This window comes from Haplochromis burtoni, unplaced genomic scaffold (assembly GCF_018398535.1).
Source record: "Haplochromis burtoni strain Fernald_Lab_line unplaced genomic scaffold, NCSU_Asbu1 Contig_452, whole genome shotgun sequence".
In the NCBI taxonomy this organism is placed as follows: Eukaryota; Metazoa; Chordata; class Actinopteri; order Cichliformes; family Cichlidae; genus Haplochromis; species Haplochromis burtoni.
This window is the reverse complement of record NW_024582813.1, coordinates 387,603-407,759: the sequence shown is the minus strand read 5'-3', so window position 1 is coordinate 407,759 and position 20,157 is coordinate 387,603. Positions and strand designations below refer to the sequence as shown.

Here is a 20,157-nt window from a genome sequence, read left to right as displayed (position 1 = left end):
TTCCATAAAAAGTTTGTGTGATATTTGCTGATGTTTGTTGAGCCGTAGAAAACGCCGACATTTGTGTTAAAATGTAGGAAGTAAAAGTAATAACTTGTCAGAAAAATAAATACTCAAGTAAAGTCAGATACCTGTAAAAGTACAGTAACAAAGTATTTAATTGTAATTTTTCTGAGCAAAAATGTCTTGAGAAATGTCAAACGAGAATGTTCAGGCTTCTTTGAGATGATAGGATGACAAGCATGGCTCCATCCTGCCTTGGTGGTTTAATGATGTAGGCAATAGTTTCTTGGCCCCTAATACCAACAGAGCAGTGTTTAAACACAGTGTTTAAGCACTACCTACAACCTATTTAATGTTTAAGCCACATCTAATACAGCTTGCCCTCAAAAGAGTTCAATTTAGCCCACAGGATGGGTTTGCACACTGCAAAAGTTGCAAAGAAGCCACATGTGCATTTTACGCTTTCACTGTATTTTTCCATAGAGAGCTTTGTGTTGCAGGTGCAATTTAATCCAAGCCCTATGCCTGACTCGTCAGTTTTACAGCTTTCTCATTAATAAACATCACAGCATGGCCAGTTATCCTACACCAACGTCCAATGAACCTGCTGACAGGTTTCTCTGATTTAATACAGTAATGTGTCTTTGTAATTAAATTGGCTGAATGTGGAAAAACTGAGAAAATTCAACCTGCACTTGTTTTCTCAAATCTCAGACTGACCTTAATTATTTATTTTAAATAGAATGTTAATTGAAGGTGAATATCTTAAGCACATAGTAAAACTTATTTACACCACACAATAATTTAAAGGGGGGGTTGGGGTTGAGGGGGAAACTGGTTTGTGCTATTTAAGCTACCTTGACATTCAGATCTTTGCACTGTCTGTATACAGAAACTTTTTGTCCTATATGCTTAAAAATCAAGCCGCTAGTAGACATAGACTAAAGACTATATTTCTAAGTGTCATAATCTTATAATATTAATAATTTGGTTGCTTCCATCTTTTCTCAACTTTATTGCCATGTTTGTGTCTACACACTCACTAAATTCCTTGCATGCATGAACACACCAGGCCAGTAAAGACAGGGGGAAAAAAAGATCCACTAGTGCCGCCATTTATTCTACAAACCATTCGCTTAAGTTTTCTTGACTTGGAAAAAAAAACACTTCAGGATTAGCTCTCTGTGGTCCAAAACAGGACCAAGATGCAAATTCTTTTTTAACTGTAATCCCCATCTACATGCAGTGGATATGTGCGTAACCTCTATCATACAGTGAGAAAAGCCTGGTTTGACCACTTCTCCAAAACTGCAAATGGCCCTAATCTAATGAATCTCTCACCATGAACAGGTAATACAGGTAAAACAGGAAATACAACTTTATTAAATTCATTCACTTATTTTTATGACTGTCAGTCTTGCAAATGTTGAGTTTTCAGATGTTTTGAGACTGTGTAGAACTTTGATTCAAAATCATCACCTCATCTTCATACAGTTGTTAATGCCAACTGCACCATCTGGCATCGTCAGTGTGGCTTGCATTAAAATAAAATGGGTGGGAAAAAATGAAAATGAATTGTTGGCACGGTGGTTAGCACTGTTGGCTCACAGCAAGAAGTTTCTGAGTTCAATTCTACCATCAGGCCAGGGTCTTCCTGTATGGATTTTGCATGTTTGCGCGGGTTCTCCCTGGGTACTCTGGCTTCCTCCCAGAGACATGCAGTTAGTGGGAATAGGTTAACTGGAAATTTTAAATTGTCCATAGGTGCGAATGGTTGTCCTCTTCTAAGTGTCAGCCCTGCAACAGACTGGTGACCTGTCCAGGGTGTACCCTGCCTCTCGCTCTAAGATACCTTGCATAGGCAGTAATTCATTAGTTTAAACTGAATTTTACAATATTTTACTCTAAATTGTGGTGGAGTATAAAACAAGGAATAAAAGAAATTATTCTAAAAAAGTACAAGTTCTTTATATATACTGTTACAATGGTGGATATTCATTTCACATTTTAAGTTTCAATTAATGAGGTTACTGTCTGTATAATCCCTCTGAGCAAAGGGCTCAGACTCCAGGCTGCTCTGAATGTCCCGTGTCAGCAAAAGAATCATGGTGTTGGATCTTAATGATGTTAGTGAGAGCATAAATAATTAATCTCACACTGTGAGCACAGTAGCCACACCCACCTGCTGTTCAAAACTTTCTAAGGTTGGTTAGTCGCAGCCAAGTAGAAGAAAGTTGCCTTAAGGGAAGATTTGACCTATTTTTACATTTGTAGTCAAAATACCCTATATGACACCTGCTGAACTTTGAAGGATATTGTGGGAATCTCAAAGCAGTGAAACAGTAAAGTGGGAGTATGTAGTGCACATTAAGAACAGAGGTCTACAGAGGTGAAAAGGTGCCTTGCTAGAGGGGGCGTTTACATAGATCTGTAATAGGGAGACATGGCGTTGCAGTGGTTAGTAGTCTCACCTCAGAGCAAGAAGATTCTGCCATGAATTAACAAATTTGTTTACTAGAACATTTTTGTGTTTGGTTAATTAATGTTGACTTAATATTGATAATTATAGATGGCATTTTCTTTTGATACAGCAGTGATCACAGTGCTTAATGGTTGTAATATTTATAAATATTTATAAATTATATACTAACTTTATTTAAATATATTTAAATGAGTATGGCTGTTAAATTGAATGGAATTACCTAGAATTGAAGGCTGCTTTCACAACCTTTTTTTTTTTTAACTAGTTTTGTCTGGCAACGTTTGCAATCACAGTTATGATCTGTGGTAAATAAGTTTTTTTTTCCAAGGCAAGTAAAGACAAAAGTTCAGACTTTTCTCAGAATTCTGAAAAACAATGATTGTGCATACAAAGAGGAGGTACTGAGGGACACAGAAACGCTCTGCAGAGAGTCATAAAAGCTCACAAAACATCACAATGTGTGAATGTGTGTGTGAATGGGTGGATGACTGGATATGTAAAGCGCTTTGGGGTCCTTAGGGACTAGTAAAGCGCTATATAAATACAGGCCATTTACCATTTTACAATCCAATAGCTACCTACCCTGGAAGACATCCTTACCTCTCATTACCTGGGCAGTTACCTGGAAAGTTTATCTCATCCCACCCATTATCTGTTTGAATCGTTAACCTCAAGAAAACATCACAATCTGTTAAAACAAGCAGCACACAATTAATCTGTGAGATTGTCACAAGATTTTGTAACATTTTCAAACAAGATCTAGAGCAGGGGTGCCCAATCCCGGTCCTCGAGAGCTACCGTCCTGCAGCTTTTAGGTGCATCCTTGTTCCCACACACCCGAATCAAATGAATGGCTTGTTATCAGGCCTTTGCCAAACATGATGGCATGCTGAAGAGGTAATCAAACCATTTGATTCAGCTGTGTTGGAGTAGGGATGCATCTAAAAGCTGCAGGATAGTAGCTCTCGAGGACTGGGATTGGGCAGCCCTGATCTAGAGTGTGATTAAAGTGGTGGGTGGGTTCTTTTACATTTTGAATAAAGCCAATTGAGTCTAATAATAGATTATATGACCTGATGAGCTTTAGTAGTTACATGGATGTTAAAATCACCCACAATAATTATTTTTATCTGAGCTGAGCACTAAACCAGATTCAAAAGTCTGAGTAAGGCCCCGGTGGACAATAGATAACAACAAATAAAACTGTTTTTTGAGTTTTCCAGCTAGTGTGGCCAAGGCTAAACTTCAGGTTTTCAAATGAATTAAAACTCTTTGTCTATGGTTGATTAACAATCCGAGTAACCAGGTTTCTGTTACAACATGGTGATTATGTTAATTTAAATGACTTAAAATTAGCCAAATTACTTATTTTAAATACTTTACATACAATAAATAAGTAAATATGCAAAAGCTGCATGTCAGACTCACACATGATACGTTTATCTGTCTAAATAAAAGCTTATTTTTCTCAAAATACTACTTAAACTGTAACGATGCAACTCTGTATGACGTAATGCATGTTTTGTATTTCTGTGTTATCACCACAAGGTGGAGGCATTGAATCTATGCGCACCACCCGAGCCACTGTTTGTCAAGTATGATTTGTGTTGGTCTGGACGAGGAAGCTGGCAGTTATTGTTTATGCAACACAACACATATCCTTATTAACAAATACATTTATTCTGACATTTACTTTCGGTCTTCCTGCTTTCACACCGCGTATCCAGTCCAGGCAGAACACGTTTGATCGATTCTGTATCTTGAACAAAAGCCTAACAAAAGCCTGTGAGAATCAGTGACCTTTGAACTCTTTGATTCTCCACAGCCTACCCCTGGGCGCTCTTGCATGACCCTCGTAGCAAAACATAAACCGAAAGAGATTTCTTTGTGTTGTTGTAGTAGTTGCTCATTCTCATGCACAGAAGCAAAACCAGTCACAAAACTCCAAACATTTTTAAACAAAAGTTGATAAAGTGTTACCTCTTCGACATTATCTCAGGAGGCGGAGTGCTTTTTGCATACCCCCACCCCCTAAGGGTTTACTAGATCAATGAGTCAGATTACAGTCCCAGTTGGTTTCTGGGACATGATAGGCGGAAAACCAACTTGTTATCGCTGTACGTCAGGCTTCGACTTGCAGCAGCTTAAACCCCGACACCATTGTTCACACAACTTTAGGCCTCTGTGACATTCGTGTTTCCTGAGCAAGCATCGGCTCATGCAACAGCTGAGCAGGAAATTCTGGCGAGGGAAACTTTACCAATTAACACAGTCATTCATGTTTAGAAAGGCTTTTTGGATTCATTAAAAAAAAAAAAAGATGATGGGGGGTCTCGTTTCCTAGATCTTTCCAGTAAGCTCTGAATGTATCACGTTATGTTTTTCTTCCCGGGAGAAACTTGGAAAAACCTCACACATAAACACGTTTTAATCCCAAATAAATGACATAACCATAGGCGGTTTCAGGAGGTTAAGTCTTGGACATGCATGCATGTATACATGAATGCACTTGTGTGTGGATGTGTGTGTAGTTGTGCCGCTTGTAAATTGATCCCTCCTGCTCTTGCTGGTTCGTTGTGCAGAGAAGGGGCGAGGAGGAGGAGGAGGAGGAGGAAGAAAAGGAGGAGGAGGGAGCTGAAACAGGAAGGAAAGCAGGCGGAGAGGGACGGGAGGGAGGCTGTGAATGCTAACAAGCCCCGTCGTAACCGTATAGCTGTGTAGGTAGGGTTTGATAACACATCTTGCAATGGAGAGGAACGACGACCACTATTAAAAGTCCTACTATGCGCCAGCGCAGAGTCCGCCTTGCGCGCGTGCAGCAGCCTCACCGTCGTCGGCACGTTTGATCAGAAAAACCGTCTTTTTTCCTCTGAGTGAAATGTATCGCGACTGCTCGGGATTCACATTCTGACAATGGAGATTGAAAATATCGTGGCCAACACGGTTCTCCTGAAGGCACGGGAAGGTAAGTTCAGCTTAATGGCTTCAAGAATGAATCGTCTTTTCTCCCCCTCTTCGGCGACTTGGCCGTAGCTTTCCGCCTGTCCTTCTCGGGATTTATGCCTTCTCTGTCTCGCATCCCTGCGCAGTGCTTTGTCTCCGGGCAGAACCCAAACATGTTCTGCCGAAATCTGCTGCTCGCACAAGAACTGCACGCAGATTCACCGGGGCACCTTAACGTAAGGCCCCGAAGGCTGGAGATGAACAAGGCAGGGAGTGTTTGCAGCATCGTGCTTAGATGGCTGCGTTAAATTGAAGGCTGTCGAGCGAATTTTTTCACACAGGCGGCAGTGGTTTGGTGGATATTTACGATGACATAACAGACATTTAATGATATCCACGTTATTGACTGTGGAGCGAAATTTGGCTGCGCAGCGGGGCTCTTTGCGCCGGTGCCTTCTTACCTGTCATTGTAGGTTTCGGTGTGTTTAAAGCCTAATTAGGCAGGTAAAGTCAGCATGTGGTGTTTTGACGCAGAAGTATGCGGCTGCATTGGCTGTTGATTAGACGGGAAGGGGGTTGTTTGATAGTGAGGGGTTTCTGGAGACTAGAAGGTAGCCCCGGCGGCCCAGGCTCCACAGCCTCGATCGTGCACACTGCTCAGTGGGCCGGGGATCCCACAGAGGCAGCTCACCTGGAGGTGGAAAAGAGGAGAGTATCCATCTGTTTTCCATGAGATGGCAGAGCAGCGAGGCCACTTTTGTAGCCAGTGAGTGGGCGCTGGGTGGGTGTGCAACACTGTATCAGCAGCCAGAGGAGGGGCGGGGGGAGAGAAGAAGTGTAATTACTGCTCAACGATTTCCACTCGTGTTTTTTCTCTCTTTCTTCCCCTTCCAAACAAAATCGAGCAGGAGGCTTTGTGATTTCAGATGATATTATGCAAGCTGATGCATTTTTCTCGAAAGCAAATTCACTCACAAGCCCGAAAGGCTGGAGTGGGGGTCGCGCCTCGGTGTGCAGAGGCCTTCCCTGCTTATGGTTTACATTATATTCAGAATGCGTTTCAGTTGGAGACTGAACGCCAACACTGCCGTGAAATGGATTGTTCACGGCAGCTGTGAATCCATTTCATAGCAGCAGTTGCTCCGTACGAGACAAAGCACCAGGCTCTCCTTTCGCTGCCTTTAAATGGTGCTCGGCAAAGGCTTCCCACGAATGTCCCGACATTACTGCACAAGAGTCGGATCTACAGGCTCAATACCTGCCGGAGTTCACCTTCTCTTATCACCCCCCTCGGAGGCCCTCGGAGCACAAAGATAGTGGGAAGAGCACATCTGTCAACAATTTCACAATGTTATACATAATTAAAGCATTGGAAACGGAAAGATTTATTGATTAATCGGATAGTCATTTAACAGGCAGTTGATCACATCAGTTTATTGAGCGAAAATACAAAGCTCTAGCTTATTACACCTTTACACTGTTTTTATTTGGTTGGAAAGGGTGGAAAGTGAAATCACCAGCACCACAAGCATCCTCCTTATAGTTAGAGTTGCGTTTTTATATTTCTCCCTGCTATGCTATTCACCATTCATTGTCTTAATTATCATTAAGCCTAAAACAGCTAACAGCCCCTCAGTTTATGTCTGGAAGGTTCACTGGAGACTAGTTGGATGTTAAATCATCTTTCCATAGGTGGGTGTTCTCAGCTGGCAAAGTCTTTCACAATGGCAGAGTAACTAGTTGCAGAGCGAACAGCACCTTTAAAAGCACACAAATCCAGACAGAAAGCAGCTTCTATGCATCACATTTCAGTGGCCTTCTATCCAAGAGTCTCTCTTTGGTTACCTTCATGCCATACTGTACATAACAGCGTTTGCGTGACCCTGCTGATGTGTCCTTCAGCAAGACATTAAATCACTTGCTCTGTAGCTCTCTGACCTCACTGTGGAGAGAGAAAATTACAGATTATTAGTCTTAAGCTGTGCAAACCAACTCGGGTTCTGTTGACAGTTTTCGTCTTCTCTGAATTACCTCTACACATTTGTTGGTGTCCAGAAAACTGTTGAGTGTCACTTTATACAGTCATTCTTTATACACCTGTGCATGTGAAACTGGGTCGCCACAGTGAGAAGTGTTATAATAGGGTGTGTTCAGTCTGGCACAGTTGAAATGACATGCGTCAAAGGAAGTGGTTTGAGATGACACTGCTCCTGATGCTCCACACCCCTGCCTATGCGAATTTCACACATGCATTTGTTATAAAATGTAAAAGGAAAAGCGTAACAATAACGGTATTTAATTGATGGGGCGGCGGTCTTAAACTGTGACGAGAAGTTAAACAGAAAGTCCCGAAGTTTGAAGACGTTTGCGGGAAGACCAAGAAGAAAACGACTTCAACCGAAAAATCAAGAGTTCCTCCTAACGCAGCAGTTTCATTAAGCATCCCGCGATGAAGTGTATTAATCATTGTGTTAAGCAACCATGTTCAATATTTAGCTGTAAATAAACAAACCTGACCACTACATATTTGATGTGTGGTTTTGGTGGTTCATGTTCACAGAAAATATTTAATACATGACATTTAAACACGGGCACTTGAGATCATTAAAAAAAAAACCCAAAAAACTGTTATCATAGTTTGTCTTGCAGACTCCACTGTTTACAATACTTTGCAGGCACCTGAGTTGGCAGAGCACCCTATCACAGAGGAGCAGATGGTGGCGTGAAGAGTGCTGAGGAAAAATTATGTTTACTCTTCTGCTGTAAAAAGTTCTCCTCCCATTGCACTTATATGTCAGAGTGTTTTTAATGGCTGCATTGCAGAGACCTTTTGGTGATCAGTTTCAATATAACAGTGGTTTATGTGAAATGGGAAAGATGTTTAGGCACACACTGGTATATTGCTTTTAAGCAAGCAGTACAGCTGTGTCTTAATTAGGAGATTATGAAGGAAGCCAGAAACTTTATGAGACACGTCTTCCCTTTGTACACCTGGAAAAATAAACTAATGCTGAAGCTTAATATTAGCAGTGGTGTTGTAAACAGTTAAAAACGGAAAAGGTTCCTAGAAAAATCTAGACATGTATCCAGTAATGCTGACAGACGACAGCACTTTAACATCTCAGGCTTAATTTATATCTTAGAACAAAACAAAATGCCTTAAATGGTAATACCATATGTAATAAAGCTGCACTTTACAAGTTTAAACTGCTGAGGATCATGGGTGTTGTAGTACTTTTTTTTTTCAGCTAGCTCTCGGGCCTTTTGGTGAAGCTTGACTTGAAACTGCTAACACAGTGTGTTACTGTTGGCGAGTCTTTGGTGCTGGTATTAGAAATTAGTTGCCTTTGTTTTTATTGAACTGCGTTTCCCAGAGTGCTCTTTGAGAGCCTGCATTGACTTGTTGTATTCAGCTGTGTGTTATAAATATAGTTGCTGTAAGAGGATTGGTGATGACATGATGGGGGCAAAGAGGAAAAAATAATATTTATCACTTCAATCAGAACATTTTGTCTTTGACTGAATGATATTTAGTTTGTTTTGTTTCATGTCATTTGATGGATGTTTTCTGTTTGTTTCTGTAGAACAGCCGATCTGCGATGCTGTCACAGAAATCAGATGTAGCTTTTAAAAAAAAAATCACAAAACAATAAAAAACATCAGCAACTATTCTTAAATATTGAGAGACTGGAAATGCACTGATCTGACTGTCCTGCAATATAAGTATTATGCATTTGATAAATGGAAATATGCTCTTGTATCCTGTTAAAGCAGAAATCTTAATTTGTTTCAGCTGTCACCAACTTTACATTCATCTCCTGGGACGCAAACGCAGTATAATTGCTAAGTAGTAATGTGAATTATCTACAGAAGACTATGGTAAAGGGTTAGATAACTCCACTGGAGACCTCGACATGTAATCACCAAGAGTTACGCTAAAGAGACTGAACCTACGTGGTATTTCAATCTCGGACTTTCTGGAATTAAATGTAATCACAGACCTAAAATGGAAGGAATGTGGATTGTCCAGCGCTCACATGAGCTTTGATTTTTTTTTTTTCTCTCAAATTTCTTTTGCAATAGAACAATACAGGTATAAGCAGATATGGCTGCGTTGGTGTTGGTGTCACTAACCTCTGTGCGTGCGCTGCCCTCTCCTTACCACCATTCAAACTTGAATCCCGTCACTCCTCTCAGACCACTTGTGAGGGTTTTTCTGTGACGTTAGCCAGCGTAGCTTTATTAGTTTTGTGGTTGTAGCTGGGCTAACACTCGTTGTCATCACTCTGGGGTGTTTCCTCCAGCTGAGGCTCATAAAACACATTGCTTTGTGACTGTCCCTTGATGTGGGACTCATTTTACAGTTATTACACCCACAAATGGGCTGTGCGGAGAACGAGATGCACTGTGTTGCGTACTCGGCTCTGCTGCATACCTCTAGCAGGGATGCTTAGCTGGGTGGCTGCTGGGATGTTCATTAACATGTCTTCTTGGCAAGCTGAGTAAACATGAAGAGGCACTTTTGAAGCACTTTATGAACATCTATTAAATGTTAAATGGGCATTCTTCCTACGACAACCCAGCTGTCAGTCTGCTTTTAACAATGTGTAGGTTATGTGTAAGAGCGGATTCTGAGTGTTGTGGTGACTTATGCTTTGTTTCTCTAAAGAGGTTTTTTAGAAGTTGTAGGAAGTGTATTAAATGCCCCTAAAGATTTTTCATGCTTTATACATTTTTCTTTTTATAACATTAATAAAGTCGCAGTTTTAGATTCTGTCCTTGGTAAATTTCACGTCAGTCCTGCCTTCAAATATGACTCGATGTGTTGTCCTGTTAAAGCTCATTTTCAAGGTGTAATCTCTTCTATGTGTCCTGTGCTCAAGGGCCCCGTTCTGGGAAGGCCTCTTTTCTGTGTTTCAGTTTTCCCTGCCAGGCTATGAAATTAACCATTCCACCCTTCGTCGAAGAGACAGCTGTAGATAACTCCCAGATGATTAACCTTTCAGTTTGTTCTCTTAAACCCACATGAAGTCTGTCGGTATCTTGCTCAAGTTTAGTCTGACCATGTTCCCGTACTGTCCTTCCCTCCCCCTTCTCCCCTAAGACACTGTGAAAACAAGGGTCAGTTTTCAAGCACGCCTCGGCTCGGTTTAATGGAATACCTCAAGCACAGAGACATGAGGAAGAAAAGGTCTTGCAAAACACCATAGCACACTGCTGGAATGAGCACGGGAGCTTGTTTATGTGCAAAGTGCTGTGCTCTGTGTGTGTGTGTGTGTGTGTGCTCGTGCTTGTCATTTTGCTCATGTGAGAAATTGCTTGTCCTACCTCATGTGAGATCCGCTGCCCCCCCCCCCCACGCACTGCCGACTTCTTCGTTTGTTGTCACTGGAATTTACTGTGATGTTGCAGCGTTCCTCGCAGTTTTGCACGCGAGCCACTCTTTCTCTCAGGGCCATATGGAGGAGGAGGAAAGTCTGGTTATAAAGAATTAATGAAGGCATAACGGGAGAAGAGAACTGTTTATATATGGAGGGCAGCAAGAGGCTGAATCAGAACATGTGAGCGAGGTGAGGAGTAGAGCAGAGCAGAGCTGGCTGATATTCACATGTTTCTCTTTTCCTCTCTCTCAGCTGATGTGTGTCTTTCAGTGCAAGTATACAGATGGATTACCTTACGCAAACACTGGGCCTTTGCTCTCAATAGGCAACACAGATACTCACAGCTAATATTTTCCTTATCAGGGGCTGCACCAGCCAATCACACACTGTATGAGAGTGACTGGGAAAGCAACAGACCATTCATTTATCATGGCCAGGCTCCATTGTGCCTATGTGCGTGTGCATGCTCGTATTACAATGGGCCTAAACTATGTGTGACCCTCTTTCATTTCCTACTATTTAAGTCGTGTTTTTGGGAGACGGCTGCGGCAGTCCAATACAAACCTCCACCTATGCTGCTGCTGTTGGACAGGCTTCAAATCAGAAGAAGCGCCGAATATTCAGGATGTGATTGTACTGAGTAAGAATATCCTGGTAAACATTATTATCAGTGTTTTGAAAGTTAGAAAAACGTTTCTCATGTGCAATGTAGTTAATTTACTCAACAATGTTTTTGGCTTATTACCTCTCTCTGTGCCAAAAGTACATGGTGACCCCCCATCTTTGACCTTCACGCAGCTTTTTATGTCAGAGTTCAAAGAAGTAAACCTTCACGTACTCATTAAAAGTCACTCTGCGTAAGTGTGTAGCCTAACTGGCTGAATCATATTGTGTGAATACGGGCTGCTTACTGCCACGGTCAGGCTGTGACTGTCACAGACGAGTTGGATTTTCTGGCCTTGTGGCTGTTATTCCGAGTGTCAGCATGTGACATGTGTTCATCAGATGGCCGGGCGTCTTCCGCCATATGGTGATTCAAAATAAAAACGAGTTGTGATGACAGCAGCGCTGCTCTATGTTCACGGTAACATCTGAAGAAGCTGGGAATCACAGCAGAGAAAATACTCGGTGATGGTGTTTTGTCGTTTAAGTGTTTTAGAACTGTTGTTTTCTAGTTCCCAATATCGGAGCAAATAAGACTTTTCATCTTATTTTTAAATAACGCTTTTTTGTTAGAGTGTATTTTTCTGAGTATTAAAATGATCATTTGTGGCACACAGAGATAAAAAGTTGCCCTCCTCCTGATGTCAATGGCACCAGCCACACAAGGGGCATATCAAGGCCAGTAAACTTGGGGTCTATGTGGTTATTACTTCGAGATGTACCTCCTGCCTAAATGTTATTGCAGTTTTTTAACATTTTTATTGCAGTTTTAGTTTGCTATGACCCTTCATGGCGATGGTGGGATAATATAATCTGATTCACTAAAGAAAACATGTAATGTTTTTGAAAAACATGACAAAGGTTTCGCCATATCTCGACTCAACTGATCTCTAGAAGTTGTTAGAAAAACAGGTTCGATCCACGGAGGCTTCACCTTGTACCTTACTGAACTTTCTGCTGCTTGGTGCCTAAAGCCCTCAGACATCTTGTGGAGTCCATGGAGTGCAGAGCTGTTTTGGATTTAGATGCATCCTCGATGCACTAATCGTCTGACTGATTTGCGTCTCTGTTTTGTCTCACCTGTTTCCAGGCAGAAACTGTTTTTGTCTCACTTGTAAGGCCTAATTGTACTATTACACATTCTGTGAAATAACTAGTGAACTCTATTTGAACTGGTATTAATAAAAGGCAAATCTGAAGTGTGGATTTGTAACTGCTGCAGGAATTAGGATGTGGCTGGGCAGGGGGAGCTGCGCTGAAACGATACTGCTACAGTCGAATGTGCAACCTCCAGTCTGGCTTCTTCTTTCACTTGAGATGAAAGAGAGATGAAAGAAGTAAAGGCAGTGATATAGGGATGTCACCGGACTGAATTTGTCTTGCACGGGAGCTACAAGCACACCAGTGATCACAGAGTAGGAGAAAAAGCAGACTCAAAAGAGGACAATGAATGTACATTCATTAAAGCAGCCATAACTCACCTCAGACAGAACTGCAAACAGTAGCTCCATGAAGATACTTAGTGTACACATGTGCTCTTTTTATTTTTTCTGCAGTCTCAGTTTTATACGTGTCTAACCGGTTAGACTTGAAACTTCAGAAAATACACTAAAATACACTTCAGGAAGATAAATAACACTGCTAGTGACTTTGTCTGCTGTAATTTGTATTTATTTATTTATATATATTTGTGCGTATATAATTTCTCTATTCACATTTGGACAAATGGCACTTGTGTCCCCTTTAACAAATGACAGACTGTTGGCTGTTATCAAAAAGAAAGACGTGGTTACATAAAGTTACTTTAAACAAGCTGAGTGTTATGTTGGGTCATCTATTCAGCTGTTGCCAAAGCAGTTTTTCTGGCCTTTTTTGTGGCATTTTGCTTTGGTTGGATGGGTGACAGTACCGAGTGACAGGAAACAAGGGGAAATGGAGAGGGGAGTGATGTGAGGCAACTGTGGCCAGTCTAACTCAAACCAGAAAAGCTGGTGACATGTTGCTACATCTTACTGATGTACGACCGGGATGACCCCGCTTTCTATAACTTTTTTTCTTTCAGGAAAGGAATGTGCATTCTCGCATATCCTCAAGCTGCATGTCTTGTTTTTGATGTCAGACTTCCTCAGTCCGTCTTAGGTTTTTTTGTCTCGTCACTGCAGCACATGCGTCGGACGTTTGCAGATCTTGCTTGGTGATCTCAGCGCTGGCTGTAGCTCGGCTATGAATGAGCAAAACTTCTCTGAAGTCAGTGTTTATGGAGGGCCCCGTTTTCTCGAAGGGGAGAACCAAAGTTAAATAAATACTTGCTCCATCCTGTCTGCATTAAGGGCCTGCACACATGGCTTTGACGTCAGAGTGACTTTAAACAGGGTGGGGTGGCCCAGCCGGCTCTGACAAGCATGAGCACACTCGCGCATACACACATTCTTCAAAAGCTTGCTATTAAAATCTTTTTTCTTTTCAATATCTTTGTCTATCTGGTGTTTTTGTCAGTTCTTTCCTGTTTCCTTCTCTTTCTTTCCATTGGAAATTTGAGTCTCGTGTAATTTTACAGTATAGAGCCCATTAGCTGAAACACTCACATTTCCTACTCACAGTATAAGAAGGCAACACGAGAGAAGTAAATCTCTGTCTATTTCTTACTTTCTGCAGTGCAAGTTTGATTGTATTCATCAATCTTGCAGTGTTTTTGGCTCAATATATTTGCAGACTTTTCCTGCAACTGGCCATCATCACACAGCGTGTGCAACAGCCAATCCAACATTTGGCTTCAACATTTTTCTTCGATGGCCTCTTTTGTGTATTCAGTTTTCCTGCAACAAGGAAACATAGCTTTGTGTGTGTGTGTGTGTGTGTGTGTGTGGTGTGTGTGCCCTGGAGCCTCGCAACAGGTCCGTCAGCATACCTGTCTTCAACAACCTGATGCCACATGATTTTAAAAGCTTCATATATCAACAAGCAGTTCCAGTTAAACAGTGTAAGTTTTCTCACGGTTAAAAGAAAATAAAAATTTTTTTTGGTAATGTGTGTACTACTGTTGCATGTTGCATGTAAAACAAATTCAGGCAGTTTGTTCAGGGTGAAAATCAACAAGCAACAGACAGCAAAGTCAGAAAGTTGAACTCTTTCATATTTTATTTTTTAAAGTAGTTTGATGCAGAAGAAGATGTATGAGGATGTTGTTTTTGTAGTGTTCTGAGCGTGCACACTGTTCGTTCTGCACACTGTTCGTTCTGCACACTGTTCGTTCTGCAGGTGTTTGACCGTCATGGCCTCCTGTGAGATTTTGTGCTGAAGCTGTCACATGTCTCTGCCAGGCCAGCTGGTGTCTAGTGAACTTTGGGGCAGAGGATTTCCCTCTCTGTTTTCATAATCAAACTGTCTATGTTGCTCACTCACACTTAGGCTGGCTGATGTACTGATGTAACATAGTAATCGAGAAAAACCAACATTAATCATTTTAAATTCACTGACTGTGAAACAAGAAGATGGGTTGCTCTCTTCCCCTGATAGAATTTTTTGTCACATATAAATACTAATGTTTTTTTTAATTATTAAAACATGCAGAAATGCATCTACTTTTAAATTTTTAAAAGAAAAGATTTTCAGAATTAGAAATGCACAGACTTATCAAACATTAATACTGGCCCCTATTCTCCTTGTTGACTGTCACAGTACTGTGAGCGCATAAAATATCAGTATTGCATGTTTTAAAATCAGGTAACCACTTGCATAAATTTACCACAAGCTTCAAACATTTATCCACAAAAAGTCCACAACTATCCATCCATTCATCCATTTTCTTCCGCTTAACCAAATCATGGGAAAACATACCAAACAAAAAAACTTTATCTATTCCAGGATTGTTGACAGATTTTCACATGTCTGCATATTTTACTTTTAAACACATAGGATCTTGATATTCAGAGATCTTCAGACATAGTCATAAGAGTGTTGATCATCCATTTGTCTGCGGCATAAGCAAACACGCAAGCCTGTCTGAAGGGAGGAGGTTTTCAGGAAGGTAGACTGCCTTGTATTTGCATCCTTTTTGTATAATAGACAGTCCAGAGGCAGATATGAAATGATTAGAGATGAGAATTGGCTAAAGACATTTAGCTATTTTTATTTTTTTTATTGTCCCCTTTCCACTGATGATGGATAGGGCTGTGCGATATGACCAAAATCTCATATCCCGATATAAGACATCTATCGTCCGATAACGATATAAATCACAAAAATTCAACATTTTTTGTAAATTCTGTGAATCTCGGGCAGCTCGATTTGCGTGAAGTGTTTCCAGCTGCACGTTGCGTACCTGGAGTCGAGTGTTTTAACCGATGCATGAAACTATACATTTTTAGACGAGTTGTAACGGCCGCCGTTTTCTTTGTGAGTATTTATTACACAGCGTGCTGCGGGGAAAAGCCTGTTCTAACGTTTGAGTCTAAGGTTTATTTTTTAGCACCTGGCGGCTCTTTTTTGCTTCTCATCCGTAAACACTCTGAATACTCTTTCACATGATTCAGTTTATTTTGAAAAGTCTCAACAGGATCTTGAGCTTTATTGTGAAATGTTTATGTGGAAAATAAATAAGCGGACACGTGCTGCAATGGTTTTATCGTCGTTGTTGCTAACGACAACGCATGTGCTTGCTCGTCTGTAGTGTGGTTATATTAAATACAAGAGAAAGAGAGAACTTTAAGAAATTAATATAGCCACTACAGTGACCATCAAAACGAAGGAAAAATATTGCCGTAAACAGTTTATTTTGCGACACCACGAAACAAACGATAAAATTAAACGATAGACGTTTTTATATCGTCATCCGATATATATCGTTATATCGAACAGCCCTAATGAACGAGATTAATCTAGAACCAGGTCTTTGTATTCCTACTAGAAAAAAAGGACTGCTCCTAGTCCCTAAAAGCTGGCACCACAAAATAGCTGGGCTCTAAAGTAGGAACCTCTGACGCAAGCGGCTGTGGGAGGGAATATTCATAGATTATTCACAGATACAACTGTGATATTTTTATTTATTTATTTATTTATTTATTTATTTATTTATTTATTTATTTATTTATTTGTCTTCCTTGTATAATTCCCCCAGCCTTTGTTAGCAATGATTTGGGATGCACAAGTAGGTCATCATAATAGTGGAAAATGGGTAATTGTGAATTTGTGTTGAACCATGTGCTTTGTCAGGATGGTCCTCCAAGGATCATTGTTTTTATATATTTTTATGAACGCTTTTTAGCTTTTATTAAGAAAGGATAGTGAAGAGAAGACAGGAAAGCTGTGAGATAGCACAGAGGAACTTTACTGGCATTGTGTAAACCATAAAATACCAGTCCTAATCAAATGATGTTGTAATCAGCAAATGTGTGTCGCGCTACTTTTTAAAATGTTGATCACCTATTTTAATAATGGCCGAGTTTGCAGACAGACGTTATAAAATATCAGATTCTCTCTTTGTGTGTGTGTGTCTAGGTGTGTGTGTGTGTGTGTGTGTGTGTGTGTGTGTGTGTGTGTGTGTGTGTGTTATCCAGTAATGATGGAATGATGACCTGTGGATAATGTCCACGGAATAAGGTTGGAACAGTATCCACACATGCTCACATCTAGCAAATATCAGGAAACCATCCACTTTGGATTTGTACTTACAACTTACATAGCATGAGTGTGCTACAGGCAGGATACAAGAGTACTGGTTGCCCACTATGAATTACATGGATAGCTTTCTGCTATATTCTTACATTGGCTCAGTTGGACATTGCGTAGATTTTGTGTAAAGGATCTGGCTGGGTGTGGACTATGTAATGTCTGCAGCATAGCCGGTGTAGCTGAGCTTGAGGCAAGAGTTTGAGATGAGAAGGTCATCGAGGGGAAATGCAAGGGATTTCCAGATGAGACAGTCTGCAGGCAAACCTCCTCAGTTGGATTGTTTCCCATTCCTGACTTCTTTTCTTCCCCATTTCTCTGGACACACACACACACACACACACACACACACACACACACACACACACACACACACACACACACACACACACACACACCCCTGCTGCTATTGGAATGAGATTCCTTGTGAAATATACAGAGTGACTGGGGTCCTCTGAAGAGCGCTGTTGGGCCTTGAGATCGTTTACCACTCATATCAGGGTCATCTGATCTGCCAAGACGACTGCCCAACATTACTGTGTGTGCGTGCGAGTGTATGTGTGTGTGCACGCACACGCATTTACGAGAGAGAGAGAGACACAATATGTGTGTGCCCCATGATCTTTGAAGCTGTCAACATTCTTCACCACATGCCCTGCCATGATGCATGGAGGCGACTGGTGAGATGAACCACCTGCTCTGGCCTCTGGTCAAAGCAAGGTCAACATGAACAAGCTTGTGCACACCCACACACACGCACATGCATAGACGCGCACACACACACACGGTTCCCATGAGTCTTAAAAAGTCTGAAGTGTTTCATTTCATTTTGATAGTTATGAAATGTCTTAAAATCTTCTTTTCTCTTGTGAGAGGTTTTAATTTAGACATGGTTATAACTGAGACTTTTCCTAACACTTGAAGTGAACCTATTGTGCTCATTTCCATATTTCCACCTTTATGTTTTTTGACTGTACTAGAATTGTTTTCCATAATTAAAAAATAATCCTTATTGGATGAAGTAAAGGATAACTAAATAAAAACAAGCTGTTTTAGCTCCTCTCCCTTTCTTTATTCTGATTGGCTGATCCTTGCACACAGTAGGTTTGAACAGCAGGTGGGTGGGGCTTATGTCCTCACAGCAGCCCTATTCATATGTTTGTGTTGAAAATGCCAATGGATGGAAACTGTTAAAGACTCCAAATGCAATATTAAAGCATACATGGGCTGACGAGGAAACTCTCATTTTGTGTCTCAGGTGGAGGAGGAAAGAGGAATGGCCGCAGCAAGAAATGGAAAGAGATGCTAAAACTCCCGCACATCAGCCAGTGTGAGGAGCTACGTCGCACCATCGGTAAGAAACTGGTAGTGCGTGTGGGTATGTGGGTGTGAGACAAAAAGATAACTTGCCATGCTGTGTCGTTGGGGTGGGCCTGACTGTGTGAGGAAGTTCAGATTGGACTTCCTTCCTGTTTCTACCCGTCTCCACCCGTAGTTACAAGCAAGGGACAGGAAACCCTGTGTGTGTGTGTTTGTGTGCGTGTAACTGAGACAGGGAATCTGTTTGCACTGCTGTTTCTGAATCTCAAGCTCTCCTTTAACATTTCTGCTGTGCTTGTTCACACATCAAATGAAAGCATGCTCACCCCAGCTTCCTTCCTTTTCTCAACCTCCAGGTCTAACTTGAAAGTACTGGCAGGATTTTCTCTTTGTGGCCCCCGACAAGAGTTCTACTCTTGGGCTTCATTATCTTCTCACCTCCCCAGCCCCCACCCACCATGGTTCCCTGAATGCCACAGCACAAGTGTGTGTGTGTGTGTGTGTGTGTGTGTGTGTCTGTGTAATAGTGCGTCACAGCTATCTTTGCCAGAGATTGCAGTGCTACCCTCCCCCACATACTCGCATACCCTCCCTCTTTTCTATCTCCATGCCTTTCCCTCCCACTATCTGCAGCTCTTTCCCTCTCTCTCACTCTTTCAGCCACTTCAGAGAAACATAAGAGTGGCAGAACAGGAGAGTTACAGAGAGCACGAGTGGAAAACAGAAACACAGAGGGAAAGAGAGGCTTTTTACAACGAGAGAAAAGATCTTTCGAGGACAGGAGAGGATAGGAAGAAGGCAGAGTCAAAGATGTAGATGCACATATTCGCGGAGGACATGTCTCACACTCTGTGTTGATTGCACTCGTCGTCGTGTTGATTTCAGATCGCAAGTCTTCATTCATAGAACTAATTATCCAAATCTTGAAAAAAATCGATCTCCATCTCTGGTCCAGTTGTGTGCATTCTCACCTTTTTGTTCCTATCCCAGGTGATTTTCATGTTCGCATTAATAATAATAATAATAACTGTAAGTGGCTGTACAGTTTCTGGAACCAAGTTCAAGTTCAAATTTTATTCACCACATGCAGTGGCAGGTTGCCACTACAGGCCTTCAGTTTCATACAGGAGAAACTGAAGGCCTGACTGTGGCAACCTGTCCACAGTCAGGTGAACTTTCATATTCACAGTCATGGTTGTGTCTAGGAGTTGCAATACACCAGCTAACAATCACAATGGATATGGACATCCTTACCCCCCAACACACACACACACACACACACACACACACACACACACATTTCTTTACATGCTTGGGAATTCCCCAGTGTGTACTTATCTCTTCTCACCATTCTCCCTTCCTCATTCGGCCTCTGATTAACACTGCATCCTCATCTTCCTCGAACTCAGTACGAGTTTTGATACCAACAACCACACTGTTCTTTTGTCCCGACATTAATAACCCTGCCACAGCCTCTCAGTCATGTATTTCAAACAACAAAGCAACAGTTCATGAACCTAAGCCCAGGCACACCTCTATCACAGGATATCCCCTGTGTTTAATGCTTGTCCCTCTTCTATTCATCCTCTGGATCCTCTCCCTTTGATAGCGTCATACTTCAACATGATGTGGTTGGACACCACCATCATTAAATCGCAGATGAAAGTTTACTGGCTCAAACTAAAATGATAAGTCAGG

General features: G+C 41.4%; 1 protein-coding gene across 2 annotated transcripts in view; it reads left to right on the top strand.

Annotated features, from left to right (window-relative positions):
• The first annotated feature begins 5,113 nt into the window (after nucleotides 1-5,113).
• Nucleotides 5,114-20,157, top strand: part of grk4 (G protein-coupled receptor kinase 4) — a 50,868-nt gene continuing 35,824 nt past the window's right edge. For both annotated transcript variants that reach the window (XM_005946171.3, XM_005946172.3), the window contains exons 1-2: nucleotides 5,114-5,450; nucleotides 18,398-18,493. In XM_005946171.3, the coding sequence (XP_005946233.1) occupies nucleotides 5,399-5,450; nucleotides 18,398-18,493 (148 nt within the window). In that variant the 5' untranslated portion in view covers nucleotides 5,114-5,398. The remainder of the gene's footprint in view (nucleotides 5,451-18,397; nucleotides 18,494-20,157) is intronic.